The following is a 27,659-nucleotide window of genomic DNA, read 5'->3' as shown; positions in this document are numbered from 1 at the left end:
TTGTTGGCTGGGCTCCCTGCCTGTGCCATTAAACCCCTACAACTCATCCAGAATGCCGCAGCCCGTCTGGTGTTCAACCTTCCCAAGTTCTCTCACGTCACCCCGCTCCTCCGCACACTCCACTGGCTTCCAGTTGAAGCTCGCATCTGCTACAAGACCATGGTGCTTGCCTACGGAGCTGTGAGGGGAACGGCACCTCCGTACCTTCAGGCTCTGATCAGTCCCTACACCCAAACGAGGGCATTGCGTTCATCCACCTCTGGCCTGCTGGCTCCCCTACCTCTGCTGAAGCACAGTTCCCACTCAGCCCAGTCAAAACTGTTCGCTGCTCTGGCACCCCAATGGTGGAACAAGCTCCCTCACGACGCCAGGACAGCGGAGTCACTCACCACCTTCCGGAGACATTTGAAACCCCACCTCTTTAAGGAACACCTGGGATAGGATAAAGTAATCATTCTACCCCACCCAAAAAAATAAAAAATAATTGTAAAGTGGTTATCCCACTGGCTATAAGGTGAATGCACCAATTTGTAAGTCGCTCTGGATAAGAGCGTCTGCTAAATGACGTAAATGTAAATGTAAATGTAATGTGAAGTCCATAGATTAGGGCCTAATTTATTTATTTCAATTGACTGATTTCCTACGAACTGTAACTCAGTAAAATTGTTGCAATTGTATTTTTGTTCAGTGTAGATAATTCATTCAGTAGGGCTATTAGGCGTGGTTATACAGCACAGAATGGTTGGTAGTCAAACTGAAACTAAGTTTAAGGAGAATGGACTACAGAACGGTAGGCTCAACTTACTTTTTTTGTTTCAGTCTCGTTTTAAACACCAATTCGTTTCTGTTGCTGAATTTTCTGACTTTTACCAAAATGTTTCAGCTTTGTCATGAGTGATGACCTGTAGGCATTTCTCTCATGACACCCAGTTCAAACCCTTTGATGCAACTCTCTGTGTTGATCTGAGCTCAATGGATATTTCAGATCCTTTGGGACTCTCCATGCCAGTTCTTTATATAAGAGACCATCAATTTAGAATGTTATTCTCTGACATCTTCCATTATGTAACCTCAGCAAAGCTTCTTAATCTGGACTCTGCAACCATCCCTTATTCTTATTCAACTGCTCATCATGATAATGATGGAAGAAAAGTAAAAATAAATAAAATAGGCTGTAATATGTCCAATGTCTCAAAATAGGACAAGTACAATAGGCTATACATATAATAAGAAGTGGTTGATGTCCCCTTCATATTCGATTCTGTCTAGGACCATGAAGCCAAACTCAGATCTTGCCAAAACAGGGAGTGACGATTTTGACGTACAAGGAAGCGCTGCTCGAACTGTCGGTAAAATCTCAGACCAAAGTAACGCATTAGTACTGGAGTATGAGTACACAATTAAAGGCTATACTTTTATTTTGATTCGTGTCAATTCCTGCTCTCTCGAGGGGATTTGTTTGTAAATAACAATCATGTGCTGCACGGATTCCTGCTGCTGTCCAGTTATAACTACAAACCCATCCGGAATACTGGGGATTTGAGTCGCTTCGATTAGCCTAGGGACAACTGGAAAGCGAATGTCGAGGGTCGACTATTGTAGTTTTCTTTACAAATCGCGATCAATCCAGTAAATTGAAGCTGCTTTTCAATGATATTGCATTTATTTGCTTGGTCGACTGACCTGCTCCAAGTTTGATTTCTCTGGCCGACTGTTGATGTGCTCAATTGTAACATTCAACTTGTTACATTGTGCTATTGTAACCTCTCATATAGTTACAGTAGTGTCAGTAGCGCCGCGTGAATGTTTATTGATCAACTCGTCATTTCAACTCTGGATTTCTTCTAAGGTAGACCCTCTGAATTTTACTCTAAGCTGTTCAATAGAACATCATTGATGGACATAGTTCTTCCTGCTTTACATCCGGTTTGAAATAAGGGAAAAAAAATTCTATGGCAGGAATGCATCATTCTGGCCCCTTCATTGGTTATTGATCCAGTAGTTGACTGTAAATAAGCATCCAAAGGCACCGCTCTATCCACATTCTCTGACTAGGCTACACCACATTATTGAAAGGCAAGTGCAATTCACCAGAACTTTGCACAGCCCTTTGGCACTTTCCATGTTTTGCTGTGCCCTAGTAGACTAGATAACAGAGAGAGAACATGGAAGATGAGATGTTTGAGCAGCTCAAGTATGTCCTGAACCAACTGGTGACATGGATCGCTGCGGGGGCCATGGTGTTTGGTGGAGTGGTGCCCTACATCCCCCAGTACAGGGACATCAGACGGACACAGAACGCAGAAGGATTCTCCACCTATGTCTGCCTCGTCCTACTGGTGGCCAACATTCTACGTATACTGTTCAGGTAAGTTTTGCCACAGGTGCGGTACACTTGCATATTATTCCAAATGTGCATTGATGCATGTGAAGGCTGTAGCCAAAGTGCATTTTAAAGAATAGACAGACGTCAAGTATTTGGCCCTTGAGAATTTACAGTGTTTGAAAATGACACTGCCTCTCACAGAATGGTCATATTGGTTTGGATAGCACAGTTCTGGTTTGGTTTCAACAGAAGCCTATTGTCTCCATGCAGAATATTATTACTGCCCTTGAGCCTGACTACTCCCTCCCTCCTGGTCTTCTCTTTCCAGGTTTGGGCACTACTTTGAGACACCACTCCTTTGGCAGAGCATCGTCATGATAGCCACAATGTTGATCATGCTCAACCTGTGTACCAACGTCCGCGTGGCCACCGAACTCCAGACTAAGCGACGTTCATTCACAGGTCAGTATCCTCCTCCCTGGCCTGTCCCTACTCAACTCTTTACACGTGTCTTTAACCTCTCGGTTCCTAGCTCCTCTTTATAGCTTTATAATCAGTTTATAACCTCTGTTCACATCATGGTGTGAACTACTGATAGTGCTTGGTTTTATCACCAACCTATGTGTGTGTATGTTAGACATTTCTTGGTTGCTCAATTGTCCTTCGTTCTCACCAATATATTTTACTGCGTAAACAAGCCACTTAAATCTAACTGCACACACACTCAAAGAGATAAACACCTAGCTAACCTCCAGGGGCTGCACAAAACTCAAAATCATTGTATGACAATCTAAACCACCCCTGTGCCATGGGGTGCGTTCAGCAGGGCACAATGTTGTAGAACATTCAGATAGAAATATGTTATGTAGATCAAACATGTCTCTCTGACATGTAGAATAAGGAATCATGTTGGCTATTCATGACATTTCTATCTGCAACGTTTGACACCATTTGCCTACTGAACGTGGCCTTGTACTGTATACATGTAGTTCGTCTTTGTAATTTCCAGGTGAACAAAAGAGAAGAGCAGTCACAGATAGTCAATAAAAAATCAATCCAGTTTATTACAACTTTGCAAAAGGGAGAACAATATCCCGCACATGAGCAGAGAAAATGTCTAACTGGCCTCTTGGAGACAGGCCCTTAATATCCTAATCAGACAGCACCACATGTTCTGTAAACACCAGCCCGAGAGGCATTGACTTTGTTAGCTGCTACAGAATCAATGTGACAAAATACAGTAATAAACAGTGTGTCCTCGGCCCTTGCACCTCCAGTCTGGTGTCAAATACTATCAACAGATATGAGATCAATTCATAATATTCACACTATGATGGAAAATAAAGCAGGGGGCTGTCAATGTTTTGACCCCTAGTTGCACCACACTTTCCCAAACCATGTTGCTGTTCAATGTGTAAATGGATGTTTTTTTTTATGTAGTGCTGCAACTTTGTGTGCTGCTATTTTTGGCCAGGTCTTTTGTAAAATCATTTGTTAATCTCAATGAGACTAAACTGGTCAAAAAAAGGTTAAAACATTTTTTTATATATACCTGCACCTTGCACAACAGAACACTGGCAGAATCATGTATATTACAGAAAGGGAAAATATAACATGCTAAACATTAACTTACCTTTCTTCATTTTAATTATTCCCAGTACAGTCATAATAACAGGATGTTGATAATCTGTTGCAGAACTAGAGGGGGCTGGCTGCTGTATCAGGTTCCTAACTCCATTCCTCAGCCTGTTGGCTGTATACACTGACTGACCTACACCTGTGTTTCTCTGACAACACAATACTACAAAGTTAAACATTCAGTGCTGCCATCATGTGGCCTCAATCCAGAGTTTGGTAACCAATCAAATTGGCAGGATGAGGGAAGGCGGGTCAGGTGGTTTGAGATAACAGGCTGTTTATGATCAGTCAAAAATTTCAACTTTTAAACAAACGTAGAGGTTTCAACCCTATCAGACGTAAAACAAATGTTGAGGTTTCAACTCTGTCAGATCCAAATGTTGAGATTTCAACTCTGTTATTTCCTACAGGGAAGTTATGGGGATTGTCCTTTTGAAATCACTAACCGTATGTCAAGAAGAAACCTCACTTCACAATGTGGGTCAGTTCGTGTCTGTAGCACAAGGGAAACCAAGCTCTCTTTTCTCCCTTTCGTCTTATTTTGTGTTGTGTCTGTAGCAACAGTCAGTAAGGACGAGGAGATCAAAGTCCCTAAGAAGTTATTTCTGGGTAGGTACTGTCTGTCTCTCTCTCTCTCTGCCATCCAGTCATTCATCTGCCTTCCTCCCTTAATCTCGCTCTCTCTTCCCTTACCGCATGGTCTTGTGTGGCACTCCCTCTCTTATTGCACCATTTACAGTACTAACTGCCGCTAACTCATCAGCATCATCATGCATTAACCTGCCATGGATCCTCCTGCATCGCATGTGATCCTTCCTGGTCATATCTCAATTTGTGATTCATGAAGAACCAATATAGTTGTTTATAGTGTTCGCATGGAAGTTCACAATGCATGTTAGCTATAGTCAATAGCTTGAAGTGTTTTGGTGTGTAAAAAGCTTTTTATGCTACTGATATTAGTTTACTATAGCATGCATCTGTATTGTAGTGATTGTTCATGGAAATTGAATTTTGCTTCAGTTCATTGAGTTGTCTGATTGTGATGACTATCAGATTCTTACTCAGAAAATTAAAATGCATGCATTCTAGACTCCTATATATTGATTAACCATGTGTAGCCTATTAAGACTTTGATTGTTGCTATTTACTTCATATGTTATTGACCTTGAGAGACTAACTGCTTGGCTATTTTGTAGATAGAAAACTCATGACTGTTTCTTGGTTTGAAATTAACTATGCTCAGTGTTATTTTGATAGTGTTACAACAATAATTGTATTAAATGCTGCATGTGAAAGCTAATGTGCGCTACCCACTGCCTCTCCTCTGTGGTCCTGTCTGGTAAAACAATGATGATGACTTGGATTCACACCAGCTTGCTGAAGGCAGACAACTCAGATGTGACAGTTTATGAGACTGTAGTCTTCCTAACTCTGTCCTGGTTATTCGACCTCTATTTGCCCTTTGCTTCAACTCCCTCCTCTTGTTACTGTATGGCTCCCTCACTCAGGCAGCTGAGGACCAGCTGCTATAATGTTGAGAGAATGGCGTCTCACACCTGTTTCATAGTGCTGAGAACTTTCTTTATGTGAATAGCGTGTGATGCCCATCATAAATATGGATTTACTAACAATGGATCTCAATGTTGTGGTTAGTTCTAGTTAACACTGCTGCTTTGTACTTGGGGAGCAGTTGCTATCCTCCATGTGAACAGTAGGTGATGCTGTGAAATAACAAATGCCTACAGTGCCTGTGAGGATGCAGTAGTCCTCACTGACAGTGATGTAGTTGACCTTCTCAGAACTGCTATCCATCACACACTTTATTGGGTTCACTCATCTTCTCTCTTAATTTGATTGATTGTGCATTGTAGAATCCAATGATAGCTGCAGAGAAAGACACAGACTGTCGGAGATATTCATTTCAGCAATCAAAATGATTATACAACCCTTTATTCAGCCTCTGTGTTTGGAATTGGGTGTTGTGTGATTGGGAACTAGGAGTTGACTGGTGGAGTTGCTGCCAACTTCTTACAACATATCAAATTGTTTCCACCCAGCATGATGTTGTAATACAGCACAACTCCAGTGGTATGGTAAGCTGGCTTTCTTCTCATCACAGTAGAAAAAGCTTCATTCTGGCTTCAACTTACCTCGTCAAAAGCTGCCGTTTTCTGTGCCACAAATGTACGATCCTGGTTCTGGCCTGTACATGAAACAGTTGGCACTTGGCAGTGGAACCAGAGTTCAGTTGGCACATTTCTTGGCAGTGGAGCTGGAACCAGAGCCAGGCTGTGTTCTCCTTGGCCTCTGCCTGGCTTTGGGCTGGCCAGGGCTGGATCTGGAGCTCAGCCTCTCTCAGCTTCCCTGGTTCTCTGTCTCCCAGACCCTCTTCCTCTCTTCCCTGGCTCCGTCTCTCTCTGCCTCTACTTCCTTGGCCTGTGCGGCCTCTCAGCCGTCTTCCTCCTGGCCTCTCGCAGTCTCTCCGGCAATCGATCACCTCTCTCTGCCAACCTTAATTAGCGTTGACAGATCTGTTGCTTGTTTGTCTGTGCAATAGACTCATGGGTTAGTTAATCTATTGATTAATCCAGGAGGAGATATGAAGGAGAGGCATGTTGTAATCTACTATTGATGAAAAGATGAAAGAGTACAGATGGAGTTAAATAAATCAAACTGGGAACAAAGGTGCTGTGTATGCCATGATGGTATGTAAAGGAAGGAATTCCTCAGCTAACAACTCTTTGGTGAACTTCCTAAAGGGTGATTGTCTAAATGTAGTTTGGGAGTAACAGATAGTTCTGACATCTCCTTATCTTTTTGGGGGTTTTCAGGCTTTGATGAGGTTGGCTACAATTGAATATTTCTGTATAATTTCACCTGCTTTCACTGAGGTTGTAAACATGAGTGTCAAACTGAGACAGACGAAACAACAGTATTCTGACACATTACCATCGAACTGTCATGCGGACCGTTGAACCAGTATATTTCTGTAAATTCCTGACGTGTGTGTTCTGTGCTTGTACTGAACTGTTTGTACTGTGATGTACAGAGCTGGCTTCCCTCTGTGGCACTGAGTCCTGGCTCCATTATCACGGCAGGTTGTCAAATCAGGAACGTTTATGCCCCAATCACTCTGGAGAAATAACCGCAGTGTGCAAGTGCATAAAGCTCCCTCACTGTGAGTTCAAACAAAGAATAAACTCTTTCCTCCCTGCAAGTGTCAGGTGACTGTTTGTTAGTTTGGGACCTGTTCTGGATTAAATTGGCTGTGAATTTAGGGTAACGACTTCACAAGGCAATTATGTCTCCGTCTCCGCCCCTATCATTTGGTGTGTGTGTGTGTGTTTGTGTACCGTGTGTGCATGCATACATTTACATTTTAGTCATTTAGCAGACGCTCTTATCCAGAGCGACTTACAGTTAGTGAATACATATCTTTTTATACTGGCCCCCCGTGGGAATCGAACCCACAACCCTGGCGTTGCAAACGCCATGCTCTATCAACTGAGCTACATCCCTGCCGGCCATTCCCTCCCCTACCCTGGACGACGCTGGGCCAATTGTGCGCCGCCCATGAGTCTCCCGGTCGCGGCCGGCTGCGACAGAGCCTGGATTCGAACCAGGATCTCTAGTGGCACATACCCTAGATCTCTGCATATCTGTTGTGTTAAATATCCTCACGGTAGATATGGTAGTTCTGGTATTATGAAGTGATTAGTGACTGGTTATGATAGCATCTTAATCTGGTTTATGTGAGACTGCTATCAGGCTGAAGGGAAGGAAGGCTTTAAATAGATTATTCAGATTAAGATATCACAACGTTTAGGTGTATAAATAATTCTACGGATTACCTACCCAGGTGGAAGTAAAATGTATCAAGCTGCTCAAATGGGGTGGGCGGTCTAGTTTAGATCATCTCTCAGCTTTCTTGTAGTGTTCTATGGATACAGGGATAGGCTACATTTGTTTCATTCCGTGTCAAAATTCTAATTCAATTCAAATCACATGCTGTTGTCTTATATAGTCTGTTCCCATTTAGGATGTCTTTGTGTTGACAGTTGAACCAGCAAATAGGAGCATTGAGAAGTATTTGGCAATACCAGAGATGTGAGGGGAGTTTTTTATTAGGCCTGTGTACTGGTAAAGGGACAGTCAGGGAGGACAAGGGCAGCGAACGGGGCATTGAGAATAGTCTACGTATATATTCTTCTTTTGATGCTTATTAGTCATCAGTCTCTCCTGTATGGTGTGAATCTGACGGGTTCCAATGAATCACATCCTACTCTCCTCACGCACCTAGCTTTGACTTAGCCCCAAAAAGCAGGTTATTTTTTCTATACCATTTTTTTAGGTAGCTGTTTTCCCTGCATGATTATGGACTATGAATGACATGATTGTGTAGACTGACAGGCTAAATTACACCCTCTAACAAATGTCCTGGGGAGACAAACAACTGCAAAACAATATCTAGCTCTGGCACATGACTGCCTGCTTACACATTTATCATTGCTCAGTGAGCAGAAAGCGTGCGTGTTGTGCATGGGCAGCAGGGGGTACCTTTTGACATAAAGCCGGCTCTCTCCCCCACACTGTGGGGACAGAACAGCACACGCACACAGTGGCCCCGTGTCAGAGTAAACAGAGGGATGAAAGAGGAGAGGATGAGGGGCGCGTGGGAACGAGAGCACCCCAGGGTAGATGAGTGGCACGGAGGTGGAGAGGCACAGTGAGGTGTAGCACGCTAAGGTACTGCTGTAAACACCCTGTAACAACTCTCTTCTACCACTACAATAAGCCATTTAAGTGCCTTTTTAAGCTAGAATAAGCCATTTCCCTCTGTAATTTCTCTCATGCTGGGAACCAGGAACTGTATTTATGGAAGGAACATTTCTGTTCCGTAGTGCATCTGAGGAGGATGGGTTTTACTACCCTGACAGCTAACACCTTTATGTTCTTATCCCCAATACACTCATCTCTGGGCGTACATTTCCTTTAGATCCTGTATGAACAGGTCAGACTGACAGCACGACTCTGATAACCAATGTCCCCTCAGGGGGATCAATAAAGTTGATTCAATTCACCTCAATTCAATGACATGTACTGGTTTAAGAGACCTGTGCATGTCTGGAGCAGGTGGATGTTGTGCTCCTGTTCCACTCTACCCTCACCCCTCCTCACCATCCTCACCCCTTCCAGGGTATTGCTGTTATCAGTGAGGGCCAGACACTCCCCCCACCCCACCCCCTGATTGGGTGATTTGAGTTGCAGACCGTAGACATGATGATCGATCATACACACCCTGACTCTCACATATACACATACACCTGTCTGCCATGCGTATTAGTCAGAAATGCCATCTAAATCTCAGAACCGTTTAACATCAATATTTCAATCAAATACATTAAATTAAAACGTCATAAACCTTGTAGTTGTTCCACTTTAGAATGCAATCAGTCTCAGTAAGTCAGCAGGACCGGTAATGTAATGTGTCGTACCTCTTCTTGTGTGTCAGAAGGCAATGTGATTATGGAGAAGGGTAAGAAACCAAACCAACCATGTTATTTTAGATGAAAGGGAGAGGGAAAGGGGATACCTGGTCAGTTGTACAACTGGATGCATTCAACTGAAATGTGTCTTCCACATTTAACCCAACCCCTCTGAATCAGAGAGGTACGAACTGTATGAGCTTGTGCAAATTGCTCATTTTTATTTAGTTTAAGTGTGTTGGAGTCGTGAGGTTAAGTTTAGTTCACCAGTAGCTCCCGAAACAGTTTTTCTCCATAATCCTTCTGAAGCTCTCTTCCCATACTATCTGTTCCACAGGCCTCCTCAGAGGAGCTTGATATTCCGATGTGTCTTTTAGATAAGCAGAATCTCATTTCAACATGACCCTGTACAATGTAGAGGGTTGTGAAAATCCTATTGAAGTTACTGCACTCCTCTCCACCTCTTCTCCCCCTCCGTTCAGCGATGATTTAATTTCCTCCATTTATTATTGTCTCCCATAACGTCATTTAGAGCAGGGTCAGGCTCTGTGAAATATTACAAATGTGTTGACTTCACAGATATAACAGCAGGGAAGGAGAAGGCATCAATAAAGACAATACCATTTGACAGTTTGATATAACAGAATCCTCAACACTCCAAACAAGGATGCATCCTCATCACTAACCTTCTTATCCATTCACTGATCATTTTACGGTTGTTTTTAGATACTCCTATAGGTTAGAGATGAAAGGTTGAGGCAGCACAATGTGGAGGTGCCAGTCTCCTAGCTGAGATGTTGTTGGATCACTATTGATTGTATTGCAGGCCTGCAGTTGTATAATCTTCATCTTGAAGTCATGACTTCATAAGGCTCCTTCTTCAGTGAACTTAAACTGAACTTTGTCAGTGTTTTTTGTTGTTTGTTCCCCTGATGAAAAGGAACAAAGCAAAAACAAACTTTAGGGAACATTTGAGGAGTCAGTGAGGCATGAACATTTTAGAGTAAATCATTCAGTGTTTTCCAAATTCATTCCAAATACATTTTCCATGCAGCTATGTGTCCTTGTCTCACGTCACACAATGCTTTTTATTATGATCTTCTCAAGCCAGCGTATCATTATGGAGATAAATCGAGCTGAAAAAGGTACAAACTGTCAGTTTTATCAGTTAGTTGTGTCTTACTTGTCTCTCTTCTCTTTGCATGTGTCTGTCTGTCTGCCTCAGACTTTGAATGGAGCCACTTCTGGTCGTGGAGTCGTTTCGTGGACTACATGCAGTGTGTGGTGGCGTTCACCCTGCTGGTGGCCTACATCACCTATCTGATGCTGGACTCCTCTGTGTTCGTAGAGACCCTGGGCTTCCTAGCTGTCTTCACTGAGGCCATGCTGGGGACGCCACAGCTCTATTGCAACTACCAGAACAAGAGTACTGAGGGGATGAGGTGAGGAAGTCACACACTACAGTCGCCATTCAGTTGTCTTCCCTTTCTCTCACTTGATATTCACTGTCTTTCATCCCATCTCTTGCTTCCTTACTCCTCGTATCCCAGCTGCTGAGCTTCAGTGGTTTATTATGAGATGACTTCAAACTGGTCTTCTCATTTTCATACCTGTGTATAAATGCACTCTCATTTATAGAACACTTAAACACTTGGATATGTAATTCACAGACCCGCCTGGTACTGACTTTAGTTCATTCAGTGAAAGGATTTTCACTAGAAGTGAAGATGTTCTTTGGTTTATATGATTTAAACTGATGACCTTGTTTTGAACAGGAAGCCTCCTTAGATTGTCTTTAATTTAACAACTTATTGGCTTTTTACTGCATTAATTCCCCCAGCGATTAAATCCTTAGGCAGGATTCACACTGAGACAATGAAATACATATAAAACTTAATCATCATCATTTAGTTTTAATTGAGGATATTTAGTAGTGTTCCCCGAGTTCAACACACATATGTACACAATTTATATAGTCACTGAATGATCACGCATCAGACTAATATGGGCTAAATAATACATCACTAAAAATAGAAAGATTGAGTAGCATAATGATTATCAAGGACACATAATAAGAAATATCCCTTTATAAAATAATGAATGGGTTAAGCCTAACCAAAGAACATGCCATTGCCATGCCAGTCAGGTCCAGAGATGGTTAATGACAACAGATTTGCATCCCAAATTGTACCTTATTCCCTATATAGTGCACTACATTTGACCAGGGCCCATTAGGGAAAAGGGTGCCATTTGGGACAACTGAGGCTAATGATGCTAAAGGCATGCTTCTGCTTTTCCATCACTTCCTGTTGTAATGACCTGTCAAAGCCAGGCGCAAGACCCCTCTAGCAGACAGTTACAAAACAGATCATTACTACAAGACAAAGAGGAGGGCGACTGGGGGCCATGGGTGAAACAACATGGCTGCTATAATGATGGATGTTGGGTGGGGGAAGAAATGATAGGGGATTCTGCTCTACAGGAAGTGGATGCTGATCTGTCTTGTCATGGTTTGATGGGAAATTAAGTTCAAAGTTGATGTAAATGTGGTCCTCCCTTTCTATAGCTACAGTACAGCTCCAAATCATGTATTTACTTCAAGGCTGTCAAGTCAACCCCATTTCTGCAGTGTGCGCACACCTGTGCCTGTAGCTGTGCCTGGCTCTGTGCCTGTGTGTCCTGTCCCCAGAATAAACCGACTCCGTAAACAACAGATCTCAGTGTGACGTTATCTGCTCAGCAGTGGCTCTGCCTGTTGTGTCCTGCTCCCTTGCTCTCTGCCTGCTCTGCTCTGCTCTGCTCTGTTAGGTGTCTCTCCCACTGTTCTGTACCTGTTCCGCCAGTTTATGGACTGAGGTTTATGGTAGGCTGTTGCTAGGTTACTTTACCTCTGCACTGGGTCCTGTATTTGAGAGTTCTGATTAGCTGAACGACCTTGAGGAGGAAATGTTTGTTTGTTCTAAAGCTCCATGGTCAAACTAAGCTCCATGGTCAAAGCAAGCTCCATGGTCAAAGACAATGAATTAATTTGAATTTGAGGCTGAATTATAGGCCTGTGTGAAGATGAAACTCTGTTCCACAGTAATTTACGAAACATTATGACAATCCTGCTGCATTTATCCCCTGTGGTCACCTTAGATGAGAGGTATTATATTGTGAATATTTCCTGGTGTGGTGATTTAGCGTGGGGTTGGTTTGACCAGTGGGTTTTGGAGACCGATGTACTTAGTGTGTGTGTGGCTCAGCCTCTCTGTGTGTAGAATTGATGGCACTTTCATCTAGGTGTGCTGGTATAATACCAGTCTCCAGCGGTGTGTGGGCGTCCATGCGTCTGTGTGTGTAGCAGGGCAGCAATGAACACAAACCGACGTGAGAAGTCGAACCAATGACGTTAATATGTCTATGAGTAGAACAGAGTGCATTTAGGTATTCTGTTGAAATACAGGTCCAATCACCACCCAGACCTCTCTTGTTAGTGTTGCTGCTGACAAAAGTTAGGCTTGAGCTCTACCAATGAAGCCTTCCCCAACACCCTCCTGGTTTGACTTGAATCTGTTTTCAGTGTCTTGCGTGGAGTGACTGGGGTGGGGGGAGCGAGGCGGGGGGAGACTGGGGTGGGAGGAGCGAGGCGGGGGGAGACTGGGGTGGGAGGAGCGAGGCGGGGGGAGACTGGGGTGGGAGGAGCGAGGTGGGGGGAGACTGGGGTGGGAGGAGCGAGGTGGGGGAGACTGGGGTGGGAGGAGCGAGGCGGGGGGAGACTGGGGTGGGAGGAGCGAGGCGGGGGGAGACTGGTGTGGGGGAGCGAGGCGGGGGGGGGGGTGGGGTGGGGGGAGCCAGGCGGGGGGAGACTGGGGTGGGGGGAGCCAGGCGGGGGGAGACTGGGGTGGGAGGAGCGAGGTGGGGGAGACTGGGGTGGGAGGAGCGAGGTGGGGGGTGCGAGGTGGGGGAGACTGGGTGGGGGGTGCGAGGTGGGGGAGACTGAGGTGGGGGAGACTGGGGTGGGGGAGACTGGGGTGGGGGTGAGCGAGGTGGGGGAGACTGGGGTGGGGTGAGCGAGGTGGGGGAGACTGAGGTGGGGGAGACTGGGGTGGGGTGAGCGAGGTGGGGGAGACTGGGGTGCTGGTCTCTGGGCCCCTGGCCTGAGATAAAGGTAATGAAACATGGAGGGACAGGTTCTGCAGACCGCCTACTGACTGACTGCCCTTATAAGTCCTCTCTGTACGAGCTGTTTCACAAGGACAGATAACACTGAGGGACTTCCTTATTTAGCCTGCCGTCTGACTGTTGTTTGACCCAATAAATCAATTCAGTATACAAGTCTGTCTCTACATTCAACAACACTACATCACTACCTTGTCAGACTAGTCTATGACAACTTGTCTAAGCAGAAACAGACCCCTCCCCTCCCCTCCCCTCCTTGGGCTTTGGAGCTGCTGATTACCTGATGAAATGCAGAGCGTCTTCCATCCTCCACCACATTCGATACATACACGCTTTTTTACCTCCTGGTCAGTCTTCTGTAAGACTTTTTTACCTCCCAGGCATATTCTGACCCCCTCTATGACCTCCCAGCATTCTCTCTCAAGAGTGTTTTATCAGTCCTCCTGCTGAATGCCACCCTATTCCCTATATAGATGGGCCTTGGTCAAAAGTAGTGCACTGCATAGGGTGCCCTTTGGGGTGCAGACAGTCAGCAGAAGGACTGATAAAACCCTCAATCCAGCTCTCACATCATTACACACTGGGCTGGCCCAAACTGTATGTCAGCACTCAGAGAGAAAATAAAGAAATGTTGCTCCTCTTTCCAGGACTAACAAGCTTTGTACCTTGGAGGGGGAGGATGGAGGGAGGGAGAGAGAGAGAGGGAGGGAGAGAGAGGTAGGGAGGATGAGTAGATGCATGGTAAGGTTATTAAAAAGTGTGTTACAAATGAAAGGGCTAAATGGGAGGTGATGGTAGACACATGAATAATGTAGAAGATTTGACAGGTCTCACTCCTTCCTCTCCCCCTCCCCTCATCCTGTGGGTGCTAGCTAGCAGACAGCCTGAGACGGGGGCTGTGTTTGGGGTGAGTGGTGGACCTGTACCCTGTAAATCAGCCTGAAGACAATTACCTCCAATCCCTTCTGTATATCTGCTAAGTGGCTTCTGCTAGAGAATAGTATTTTTACTTTGAAGCCACCATTGTAGCCTCAATGCATCAAATATGTGTCAATTAATTTCACTTTACATTTTAGTCATTTAGGAGACGCTCTTATCCAGAGTGCATACATTATTTTTTTATTTTTCATACCCCCCGTGGGAAAGGTGTTCGATGGGGTTGCGGTCAGGGCTCTGTGCAGGCCAGTCAAGTTCTTCCACACCGATCTCGACAAACCATTTCTGTATAGACTTCGCTTTGTGCACGGGGGCATTGTCATGCTGAAACAGGAAAAGGGCCTTCCCCAAACTGTTGCCACAAAGTTGGAAGCACAGAATCGTCTAGAATGTCATTGTATGCTGTAGTGGTAAGATTTCCCTTCACTGGAACTAAGGGGCCTAGCCCAAACCATGAAAAACAGCCCCAGACCATTATTCCTCCTCCATCAAACTTTACAGTTGGCATTATGCATTGGGGTAGGTAGCGTTTTCCTGGCATCCGCCAAACCCAGATTTGTCCGTCGGACTGCCAGATGGTGAAGCGTGATTCATCACTCCAGAGAACACATTTCCACTGCTCCAGAGTCCAATGGCGGCAAGTTTTACACCACTCCAGCTGACACTTGGTATAGCGCATTGTGATCTTAGGCTTGTGTGCAGCTGCTCGGCCATGGAAACCAATTTCATGAAGCTCCCGACGAACAGTTCTTGTGCTGACGTTGCTTCCAGAGGCAGTTTGGAACTCGGTAATGAGTGTTATGCACTTCAGCACTCGGCGGTCCCATTCTGTGAGCTTGTCTGGCCTACCACTTCGTGGCTGAGCCGTTGTTGCTCCTAGACGTTTCCACTTCATAATATTTATTTATTTTTATTTCACCTTTATTTAACCAGGTAAGCCAGTTGAGAACAAGTTCTCATTTACAACTGCGACCTGGCCAAGATAAAGCAAAGCAGTGCGATAAAAACAACAACACAGAGTTACATATGGGGTAAACAAAACATAAAGTCAAAAATACAACAGAAAATATATATACAGTGTGTGCGAATGTAGTAAATTATGGAGGTAAGGCAATAAATAAATAGGCCATAGTGCAAAAATAGTTACAATTTCATAATTAACACTGGAATGATAGATGTGCAAAAGATGATGTGCAAATAGAGATACTGGGGTGCAAATTAGCAAACTAAATAACAATATGGGGATGAGGTAGTTGGGTGGGCTAATTACAGAATGGCTGTGTACAGGTGCAGTGATCGGTAAGCTGCTCTGACAACTGACGCTTAAAGTTAGTGAGGAAGATAAGAGTCTCCAGCTTCAGAGATTTTTGCAGTTCGTTCCAGTCATTGGCAGCAGAGAACTGGAAGGAATGGCGGCCAAAGGAGGTGTTGGCTTTGGGGATGACCAGTGAGATATACCTGCTGGAGCGCAGACTACGGGTGGGTGTTGCTATGGTGACCAGTGAGCTAAGATAAGACAGGGATTTGCCTAGCAGTGATTTATAGATGACCTGGAGCCAGTGGGTTTGGCGACGAATATGTAGTGATTGCCAGCCAACAAGAGCGTACAGGTCACAATGGTGGGTAGTATATGGGGCTTTGGTGACAAAATGGATGGCACTGTGATAGACTACATCCAATTTGCTGAGTAGAGTGTTGGAGGCTATTTTGTAAATGACATCGCCGAAGTCAAGGATCGGTAGGATAGTCAGTTTTACGAGGGCATGTTTGGCAGCATGAGTGAAGGAGGCTTTGTTTGTGAAATAGGAAGCCGATTCTAGATCTAACTTTTGATTGGAGATGCTTAATGTGAGTCTGGAAGGAGAGTTTACAGTCTAACCAGACACCTAGGTATTTGTAGTTGTCCACATACTCTAGGTCTGAGAGTAGTGATTCTAGTCGGGTGGGCGGGTGCAAGCAGCGTTCGGTTGAAGAGCATGCTTTTAGTTTTACTAGTGTTTAAGAGCAGTTGGAGGCTACGGAAGGAGTATTGTATGGCGTTGAAGCTCGTTTGGAGGTTTGTTAACACAGTGTCCAATGAAGGGCCAGGTGTATACAAAATGGGGTCGTCCGCATAGAGGTGGATCCGAGCGTCACCAGCAGCAAGAGCGACATCATTGATATACACAGAGAATAGAGTCGGCCCGAGAATTGAACCCTGTGGCACCTCCATAGAGACAGCCAGAGGTCCAGACAACAGACCCTCTGATTTGACACATTGAACTCTATCTGAGAAGTAGTTGGTGAACCAGGCGAGGCAGTCATTAGAGAAACCAAGGCTATTTAGTCTGCCAATAAGAATGCGGTGGTTGACAGAGTCGAAAGCCTTGGCCAGGTCGATGAAGACGGCTGCGCAGTACTGTCTTTTATCGATCGTGGTTCTAATATTGTTTAGGACCTTGAGCGTGGCTGAGGTGCACCCATGACCAGCTCGGAAACCGGATTGCATAGCGGAGAAGGTACGGTGGGATTCGAAATGGTCGGTGATCTGTTTGTTAACTTGGCTTTCAAATACTTTCGAAAGGCAGGGCAGGATGGATATAGGTCTGTAACAGTTTGGATCTAGAGTGTCACCCCCTTTGAAGAGGGGGATGACCGCGGCAGCTTTCCAATCTCTGGGGATCTCAGACGTTACGAAAAAGAGGTTGAACAGGCTAGTAATAGGGGTTGCGACAATTTCGGCGGCTAATTTTAGAAATAAGGGTCCAGATTGTCTAGCCCAGCTGATTTGTAGGGGTCCAGATTTTTCAGCTCTTTCAGAACATCAGCTGTCTGAATTTGGGTGAAGTAGAAGCGGGGGGGGGCATGGGCAAGTTGCAGCGGAGGGTGCAGAGCTGGTGGCCGGGGTAGGGGTAGCCAGGTGGAAAGCATGGCCTGCCGTAGCAAAATGCTTGTTGAAATTCTCGATTATTGTAGATTTATCGGTGGTGACAGTGTTTCCTAGCCTCAGTGCAGTGGGCAATTGGGAGGAGGTGCTCTTATTTTCCATGGACTTTACAGTGTCCCAAAACTTTTTGGAGTTAGTGCTACAGGATGCAAATTTCTGTTTGAAAAAGCTAGCCTTTGCTTTCCTAACTGATTGTGTATATTGGTTCCTGACTTCCCTGAAAAGTTGCATATCGCGGGGGCTGTTCGATGCTAATGCAGTACGCCACAGGATGTTTTTGTGCACTTACAATTGACCGGGGAAGCTCTAGCAGGGCAGACATTTCACGAACTGACTTGTTGGAAAGGTGGCATCCTATGATGGTGCCACGTTAAGTCACTGAGCTCTTCAGCAAGGCCATTCTTCTGCCAATGTTTGTCTATGGAGATTACATGGCTGTGTGCTTGATTTTATACACCGGTCAGCAACGGGTGTGGCTGAAATAGCCGAATCCACTAATTTGAAGGGATATCCACATACTTTTGTATATATAGTGTATATCACTTATTGGCCTAACCCTTTGTTCTGACACAGATCTACTATTCACATGTATCCTCTCAGAATCCCTCACCCTTGATCCACCCTCCTCTACTTTTTCACTGAAGGCTCCGGTCTCTCGTCGTTGTGTGCTTGTAAACAAACACCACATGACTGGGGACTACCGTAAGCTTCATAATGTGACCGATTTTAAATAAGGAACGCAATGTTCTTTAACTCCTAACGTATTCCACAAGTTGACTGCAGGTATTTACTTAAAGTAGCTACACATATTCAAATATATAAAAAAAACTTCAAAGAAATGGTATCGACAGTATTGAAAAACCATCCCGTGGATTTTTCCAAGTACCCCGGTATACACAGTATACCGCCCAAGCCTAGTCAATATTAGACATTAATGTATGGTTATGGTTATGACCCAATCATTGTATTCTCACAGATACTGTATAGTATTCATAGGATGTGTATTGGATGAATTTATTAGGCCTACTAATGCATACCATGATGTAACGCCTAGAAATGTTTTGTCTGAATAATTATTTTTAATTTTAAACGTACACCACAACCATACAAAACCCTACACAGGTCTTCCCTTTACACCAATTAGATTAGGCCTCACCCTTTAAATTCATGCGTTAATAGTCAGATTAGCGTTCTAGCCGTTGATTATGAAAACTCCTGTGGTCTACACAGTAATGGAAAGTGCTGACATGTCAGATTTGGCTCTGGCACTCAGAGCAGAGGTCCCTACTCCAAAATGTCACAACACGACAAAAGGCAGGTTGTATTAAGACCAGCAGATAGAGGCTGCCTCTGCTCTCAGAAGGGAGTGTTGTTGTGGTAGGCAGTTATTGTAAACACTTCTGAAGGCTGAATGCTGTTAACTAACTGTGTTTGTGCCTCAGACCTTCCTTTGTCAGCGTTTACCTTCCGTCCTTGGCTTCAGTACAAAGCCTGGGGAGAAAAACAAAGAGGAGAGAGGGTGGAAGAGGAGTAGCTGGGGAGACGGTCAGTCTATTGTGCTTTATCCATAATCACCAACACTCACACAAAACTAACCCGGAGTGGAGCAGAGATCCTGGGAACTCAGCTTGCCATGAAACTTTACATTTACCCATTTATAATAAGCAACACTGTTTTCGTCATCTAAAAAGAAGAGGGTTTTCAAAACTGTTTGTACAGTAGACAACATGCCTAGAGGCCTCCTGCTGTACTGCCCTTCTACTGTCACTGTTAGTGTTTTACTTCCCTATCCGCTCAGTGATACCGAGAGGAGGGGCCACATCTCACCCTAAAGTAGGGCTCTCCAACACTGTTCCTGGAGAGCTACCGTCCTGTAGGTTTTCGCTCCAACCCTAATCTAGTGCACGTGATTCTAATATTTAGCTGGTTGACAAACTGAATCAGTTGGTTACAACTGGGGTTGGAGCGAAAACCTACAGGAGGATAGCGCTCCAGGAACAGGGTTGGAGAGCCCTGCCCTAAAAGAACACTCCCATCACAAACCATAGAGTAGTTCTTCCTCAGTAGCTTTTAGAACAATAGTTGTTTATTTACTCTGACTTCCTGAGAAGTCAGTCTAAGCAGCTCCCTGAGAGGAGGGAGAAGAGCTGCAGCAGATGGGTGGACTCACTGCACCATGACTTTGAATTGAAGAACCTCACTGAGAGAAGTTCTAAAGTCAGAAGAGTTGAGGTGGTAACTTCCTTTTAAAAGTTTGTTTTGGAAATAGAGGGTCAGTATCCCCACCTGAAACTGTATGTGTTTGGTCTGTTATTGCGTTAATCTTTTCCCATCATTTCCTAATGTCTCTTTCTGTCAGGATTAAGGCTGTGTCCGAATACCTGTACTTACGTTCTAAATAGTACGCTTTTTGGGTATGCGGAAATATAACGTTTTATAGTGTGTGACATTTTGAAAATGTAGTATGCTTTAAATGCCAGGATGTCATACTCATTTCGACTTTTCATCTGGTAGAAATCACTGCACACTTAAGGAAGAAAAAACATGTTTTCAGACCCACGTGTGTTTGACAACAGCTGATAATCAGCTGATAACTAGATAAGAGGACAGGCTGTAGCAAAACGAACTAATGGCGCAATTGCGCATTAGGTGACGCATTCTCAGTATGGGTGAGCCTAATATGTTAATTTGTTGCTTACTGCATGCATTTATACTAAACAGTACGTAATGAAGTGTGTAGTATGATTAGTACACGGTATGTCGTTTTTAGTAAGTTGTAAGCAAGACATTTTGGACACAGCAACAATTATGTTTATCTCCCCCTCTCTTCTTTCTCCTCCCTCGCTCCCTGCAGTATAAAGATGGTGATGATGTGGACGAGTGGGGACACCTTTAAGACGGGTTACTTCCTGCTGACCGAGGCTCCTGTCCAGTTCTGGACCTGTGGTCTGCTGCAGGTGGGAGTGGACATTGCCATCCTCTTCCAGGTGTACTACTACAGCCGCTACCCGCAGAAACCCGTCTCACACACCGTGTCCCACACAACCAGCACCAAGGCACTCTGAGACCCCTAACACACACATAGTTATCAATCGGTCATGAGTGCACACAGTGTAACTTTGCCTGAAGAATTCTGCTGAATAAACTTGTTACATTTCATTTCAAAATGGATGGGACCTCCAGCTATATGTGTGTATGTTGTGCAGATGGTTATACAACTATATCCCTAAGAATATATCCCTGTATACGAATATTCCTGAGCATACATACAAAATCTTATGAACATACATCAATCTACGTTGCAATCATATGCACGGTGTATGTGTATGGATGGACACTCAAGGACATGTGGACCAGCTTTCCTGTCCATAGACCTGATGATTGTTGCATGAAAAACCTTAAGACTTTCACAAAGGGCTGGTTACCCAGCCAGTGGTAACAATGTACAACCCATCATAAAAGTAACTAACAGAAACCTCACTCAATGTACAATGAAATAATACTTTTTGGGGAATTTAGAATCTACATTTAATTTAGATAGCTTTTTGTTCTGTCTCAGTGGATTGATGCTGGTCAGTTCTCCACTGGTCTGGTCTGTCTGATCACTCAGGCCTCTTCTGTTCTGGTTGGAAGACCTTCTGCTGCTGCTGCTTGTTGGAAAATTCCCAAGATAAATTGAACTGGAAGCAATTGAAAACAGCAATTTTACCAAAAATGAAAAGCCTGTCTGGGCCAGAGGCCTGGTTCCTGGGAGCCCAACATGTTTCCTTCAGATGACTCTTAGGAAAAGGTTAAAGACTCAGTGGTTCAGTGGACCACTCTATGTTGCTTGTATTACAGACAGTAAGGGAGTCAGCGGAGGGAGGGAGGTAGGTAGGTCTCAACTTGAGGAAATTGTGTGAAACAAATCTATATTACGTTTATGTTACTGTTTTCAATGATTTCAATGAGTAGCAACCACGTTGGTAGGCCAGGGAACTGGAAGGCCTTTCTGTTATGTTATGTTGTTTTTTTAATGGTAAATGAAAACAACAACACATCAGGAAGGACATTTAAGTATAAAGCTTCTGTCTCTAGCACCGTTTATACCTGGTTCTAACATGAATCCTTTGTCCTGATCTTGTCCACATTCTGATTGTTCCCACATTTTCAGACTGGTGTAGATGATTAAAAGACACATACATACACACACACATAGATATATATATATATATATATATATATATATATATATATATATATATCTATCTATCTATCTATCTCATGTGTAGACATACAGTATTTCTGAAAATGTGGGCACAATCAGGACAAAGGATGCATGTTAGCGCCAGGTATAAACAAGACTTCTGAGGACTGTTTGCTGGTCTGTGGACACCTCACCTTTAGTCTCCTCCCCTCCCTGCTCCTCTCAGCCTCAAGCACCTCAAGAAACCTTTCATTTGTTTAAATGGGACCTTTTTTAATTTGTATGAATATTTTTTTCCTTCAGCTGTTAAATGTTTTAGATGTCTGCTTTGGGTGGAGACGTGGGAACAGTGGCTGAATCAGGAATCGGTCGGGGGTGGGTAGATTTTACCCTGCCGAGGGCTGGTGTGGGTGCAGTGTTTTGTTCTAGCCAAGCAGTAGGTGTGTCCAGACTCTACCTCTTGGTGTGTGTGACCATATGGTTAGTAGAATCTCTCTGGGTGTAACCAAGACTATACCAGCACTACAGCTGTTATACTCAACTCTGGACTGCTGGCTAAAACGTAGTTGGTGGTTGCGTCCAAAATGGTATCCTATTCCTTGTTTATCATAGCATCCTATTCCTTGTTTACTGCACTACTTTGACAAAGTAGTGCACTGTATAGGGAATAGGGTGCCATTTCAGACGCAAATTGAGTTTTACGCTGGATACTCTAGATGGTAAACTTTATTTTAATCACTGATGATGAATATTTGTTTTGTTATGCTATCTTTTTATAATCCTGAAATGTCTATATAATCAAACCTTGTACACTTGCCCTTTATCAAGCTCTTTGTTACGATGATGATGGCAGTGCATGTCAAATGGTGACAGTTGTTGTAATTGTGCATCTAGTGACCTCTGGTTGCGTCTTATCAACAGGGCCAAAATGACCACAAACCCCTCTTACTGTTCCATATGTTTCTGATGTTAAGTTGTATTACTTTAGTGGTTATTCAGTATTAGTTCATGGGTATAACTGCCAAACTTTTCCTCTGTTCATGTAGACGCTGATCAAACAATACCAATCCTAAATTTTTTACTAGTTTTAGGTCAGGATTCAAGCAAAGGCGCGTTATAGAGCAGCACACTGGACAGCCGACAATGTCCCTTTAAAAGGCAATTTACACTTAAGCCGACATTCGCAGTGCATCCCATGAATGCTATCCCTGTGAACGCTGGGAAATTGCCTTTTAAAAAGGCGCATTGTCGGCTGTCCAGTGCACTGCTTTGTAAGGCACCTTGTACTGAATCACAGCCTCAGTTTATGTACCAAAAATATATATTTTTTGTATGGTTATCAAACCTTTTGTGTTATGAAAAAATTTATATATTTTATGACTTTTTTTTTTTTACAACGTTATATGTCCGTTTTGTTGTTTTTGTACACAGTACATTACAATATCCCCCCCCCCATGGAATGGCCAGTTCTATAGAATTGCCAGTTCTTCGTCAAGACACATTTACAGTGCATTCGACAGTATTCAGATCCCTTGACTTTTTCCACATTTTGTTACGTTACAGCCTTATTCTTAATTGGATTAAATTGTTTTTTCCCCTCAATCTACACACAATACCCCATAATGACAAAGCAAAAACAGGTTTTTAGAAATGTTAGCAAATTTATTACAAATAAAAAACGGAAATATCATATTTACATAAGTATTCAGGTCCTTTACTCAGTACTTTGTTGAAACACCTTTGGGAGTTTCTCCCATTCTTCTCTGCAGATCCTCTCAAGTCAGGTTGGATGGGGATCGTCGCTGCACAGCTATTTTCAGGTATCTCCAGAGATGTTCGATCAGGTTCAAGTCCGGGCTCTGGCTGGGCCACTCAAGGACATTCAGAGACTTGTCCCGAAGCCACTCCTGCGATGTCTTGGCTGTGTGCTTAGGGTCATTGTCCTGTTGGAAGGTGAACCTGCGCCCCAGTCTGAGGTCCTGAGCGCTCTGGAGCAGGTTTTCATCAAGGATCTCTCTGTACTTTGCTACGTTCATCTTTCCCTCGATCCTGACTAGTCTCCCAGTCCCTGCCGCTGAAAAACATCCCCACAGCATGATGCTACCACCATGCTTCACTGTAGGGATGGTGCCAGGTTTCCTCCAGACATGACGCTTGGCATTCAGGCCAAATCGTTCAATCTTGGTTTCATCAGACCAGAGAATGTTGTTTCTCATGATCTGAAAGTGCTTTAGGTGCCTTTTGGCAAACGCCAAGCGGCTGTCGTGTGCCTTTTACTTACTGACTAGTGGCTTCCGTCTGGCCACTCTACCATAAAGGCCTGATTGGTGGAGTGCTGCATAGATGGGAGAACCTTCCAGAAGGACAACCATCTCCACAAAGGAACTCTGGGGATCTGTCAGAGTGACCATCGGGTTCTTGGTCACCTCCCTGACCAAGGCCCTTCTCCCCCGATTGCTCAGTTTGGCCGGGCGGCCAGCTCTAGGAAGAGTCTTGGTGGTTCAAAACGTCTTCCATTTAAGAATGATGGAGGCCACTTGGGGACCTTCAATGCTGCAGACATTTTTTGGTACCCTTCCCCAGATCTGTGCCTCGACACAATCCTGTCTCGGCGCTATACAGACAATTCCTTCAACCTCATGGCTTGGTTTTTCTCTGACATGCACTGTCAACTGTGTGACATTTTATATAGACAGGTGTGTGCCTTTCCAAATCAATTGAATTTACCACAGGTGGACTCAAGTTGTAGAAACATCTCAAGATCGATAAATTGGAACAGGATGCAACGGAGCTCAATTTTGAGTTTCATAGCAAAGGGTCTGAATATTTATGTAAATAAGGTATCTGTTTTTTATTTTGAATACATTTCTGAAACCTGTTTTCGTCATTATTGGGTATTGTGTGTATTAAATTAGGAAAAACATTTATTTAATCCATTTTAGAATAAGGCTGTAACATAACAAAAAGGGGAAGGGGTCTGAATATTTTCCAGATGCACTGTAAATCAACCTCACTATGGTTTGTCTTTTATACTGTTAGCCAATATGGGGTAATAATGTTAAAAAGCCAATATTCATGAAAGCGCTGTCATTAAAGGCCAACATAAAAATGTGTATTCTACTGTTCTTTGTGTAAATGTATTATGCTGGTGATGTTCGTGTGAAGGCTGTATCTGAAATGGCACCCTATTCCCTAAATGGTACACTAATTTGGACTAGAGCCCTGGGAAAAAGTAGTGTGCAATATAGGGAATAGGGTACCATTTCTGACGCCGGCCTATCAGCACTGTCCTGATACTATTCCATCAACAATGGAGACCTGGTTAGCATCTTATGTCAGAGGAACTACTGGCTCACCAACCACGGTCCATGTTTGGGCTTCAGGCATGTGGCCTCCACAGCTATCAGCAACACGTACATGGTAATGCTCCTTCGCTGTGTCTTCACAACAAGCACTGTGTTGACCACACTATACCAACATTAGTCAAAATGCTTTATGTAAAGCATATTCTAAACAAACAGGAATGTGCCGGCCAGCCGCAGCAGAACTAGTCCAGGGAAATTTAGAAAGTCAACAGCTCTGGATATACTTTTTATGGGCAAAAAAGAGCAACACAATCACAAGCCTTCTAATGTCCTCCATGTTTGATGGTATTCAAATGTAAATTAACCCAACTCGTATTTACAATTCAAAAAGACAGCCAAAAGTTAGTTGAATTTCCAATGTGTTATCGCTGCGCTTTCAACCATCTAAAAGCACAACCAAAGTACAAATGGGAATACAATGTGATATTCTATTTATTTATACAACATATTAATGTGATGTCTGTGCTTCATCTAATAGCAGAACCAAATGAACTGGATTGCAGTTGAGATTACATTAAAAGTACATGGTGCAAGTGATCAATGCCGTTTGAGATTCTGTGTAGATTATTACAGCAATTGTGAAGCTCTCCACAGACCTGCGATGACTTAGATGTTGGATCTTCATTTGATCACCCTGTCGCAGGACATTTTAAACTTGTAGTGTATTTGAGATTTAAAAAGACTTCTGAAGTTTGTGATTTCCACTTTGAAATTTCAGACATGGAGCTCTATTCAATCTGATCCACTTTAGCTGACCTGCATAGCGGTGTCAGAGGTGGAACTGTTAAAACTGTCAAATCCACAAGCGGCTCCTGGCATTATACCTAAAGCAGACATTGCCATTGGCGTCATGGAGTCACATTAACAGAAGTGCTTAGACTGGGAAAAAATGTCTTCCAAGTCGGGAACTCGAGCATTGCGCAGTATGTCATCTTCACAGAGTCTTGCCCCACTACTGAATGGACAAGTGTAGTGTTTGTAACGCAAGATGGAGGAGAGCCTGTCTCTCATCGTAGATCGCATTTATTTTGGGAGATTGCAAAATATGACCTTTTCATTCAAGACAGGATAAATACACTCAATGGCCAGTTGTATTAGGTACACCACCCCGTTCACGAAAATGGTTCGCTCCTACAGACAGTGAGTCATGTGGCCGTGGCTTGCTATATAAAGCAGGCAGACAGGCATTCAGTAAATGTTTGATTTAACATTAGAATGGGCAAAACAAGTGATCTAAGCGACTTTGAGTGTGGTATGATCGTCAGTGCCAGGCGCGCCGGTTCCAGTATCTCAGGAAATTCCGGCCTCCTGGGCTTTTCACGCACGAGAGTGTCCAGGGTTTACCGAGAATGGTGCGACAAAGAAAAAACATCCAGTCAGCTGCAGTCTTTGGGCGAAAACAGCGCATTGATGAGAGGTCGAAGGAGAATGGCAAGAATCGTGCAAGCTAACAGGCAGGCTACAAACAGGCAAATAACGGCATTTCCGAAAGCACAACTCGTTGATTCTTGTCAGAATGATTGCAAGAGCAGCTGCTCACTGATTTGACGGCTCCCAACGCAGTTCCACCTCCAACAAAGCATCTGCTATGCGGGTGTCAGCTATCGCCGGTTAACACTTGATCTGATTGAATCTAGGCTTTGATTTTCGCTTAGGAAAATGTATCAACCCCTACAAACATTTCCATTAATCGTAATCCACATAAATCCATTCCTGTTGCTGCAGGATTATAATTTTCCTGCTGTAGCAAACTGGCTCAAATTAAGATCCTACAACTGTATCTACTGCTTTGATAGTTCCATCTGAGCCGCTGGCTTAATCCCATTTATTTTTGGTTGAGTTGGAGATATGAATCAACATATAATTTGTTAACTTGTCGACAAGTTAATTGGCTATTTATCAACATTTGAAGGAGATGTATATTTTGCTTAGATAGTTCCATCTGTGCCACTGATTTAGTCTGGCTTTAATTCCAGTTTGTCTACAAATTAATACATTTTATTCACTTCTCCATCTCAACCAAAAATCTAAGTTATAGAATAGGACTACATCAAATCAAATTTTAAATGCACTTTTGATTAAACACACAAGGTCGCCAGTTCGAATCCCAATGCACCTTTTGTTTTCCAAATTTACCCAACATACTAAAGGGCAGCTGAACTCAGCAACTAACTTCTCTGGTTGAAAATGGCCTTTGTTACATCGATTTTAGTCAGAAACATTGATTGTAGTGTAAAAATGTACTACTACGTGTAAATAGCATAGTTTTAGTCATAAAGTCAGTATCTACCAAAACGGAGATTTCAGAGATATAGGGAAGCTGTTACGTTCCTAGATCCATTAGATATTTGAGGGATGGTAACACCTAGCTCTCAAAAACTCTAGGCGGCATTCTGCCTTCTACCTAGTTTTCAGCCATCAGCTTCGTCCACGACTGGCTCATGTGAACTACAATTCCGACGCTGTGTTTTAACATTTAGAAACGTCAATAATAATTGCTTGCGATACGGCTTTCGAAACATATGGCCCTTATCTATCATCAGCGAGAAAGAATATTTAAAATAAAAACAGACACTTACTGTAGCAGTTACAGATCCATACAGCTATGAGTGCCTCCATCCAACGAAACTACAAT

General features: G+C 43.6%; 1 protein-coding gene across 3 annotated transcripts; it reads left to right on the top strand.

Annotated features, from left to right (window-relative positions):
- The first annotated feature begins 1,318 nt into the window (after window positions 1-1,318).
- LOC311122751 (solute carrier family 66 member 2-like) lies at window positions 1,319-21,627 on the top strand. Of its 3 annotated transcripts, XM_084158098.1 has the most exons (5): window positions 1,324-2,368; window positions 2,655-2,788; window positions 4,523-4,573; window positions 10,676-10,892; window positions 20,328-21,627. In XM_084158098.1, exons 1-5 carry the CDS (start codon window positions 2,166-2,168, stop codon window positions 20,536-20,538), a joined length of 816 nt encoding a protein of 271 aa, XP_084014224.1. In that variant the 5' UTR covers window positions 1,324-2,165; the 3' UTR covers window positions 20,539-21,627. The 3 variants fall into 3 exon arrangements, with proteins under 3 accessions (XP_084014226.1, XP_084014224.1, XP_084014225.1); XM_084158100.1 differs by lacking the exon at window positions 4,523-4,573 and having other exon boundaries at window positions 1,319-2,368; window positions 10,799-10,892; XM_084158099.1 differs by lacking the exon at window positions 4,523-4,573 and having other exon boundaries at window positions 1,337-2,368.
- Window positions 21,628-27,659: the final 6,032 nt, after the last annotated feature.

Source organism: Coregonus lavaretus (genome assembly GCF_964263955.1).
Source record: "Coregonus lavaretus genome assembly, chromosome: 3".
NCBI classification, from domain to species: Eukaryota; Metazoa; Chordata; class Actinopteri; order Salmoniformes; family Salmonidae; genus Coregonus; species Coregonus lavaretus.
The sequence above is the reverse complement of the archived record's forward strand: the minus strand, read 5'-3'. Positions and strand labels throughout refer to the sequence as shown.

Excerpts from the sequence above, each read along its gene's own strand:
- LOC311122751 (XM_084158098.1), top strand. The coding sequence starts at position 2,166 with ATGGAAGATGAGATGTTTGAGCAGCTCAAGTATGTCCTGAACCAACTG. Across the intron at positions 2,369-2,654 it reads ATTCTACGTATACTGTTCAG|GTTTGGGCACTACTTTGAGA; the intron begins GTAAGTTTTGCC and ends TTCTCTTTCCAG. Across the intron at positions 2,789-4,522 it reads TAAGCGACGTTCATTCACAG|CAACAGTCAGTAAGGACGAG; the intron begins GTCAGTATCCTC and ends TTGTGTCTGTAG.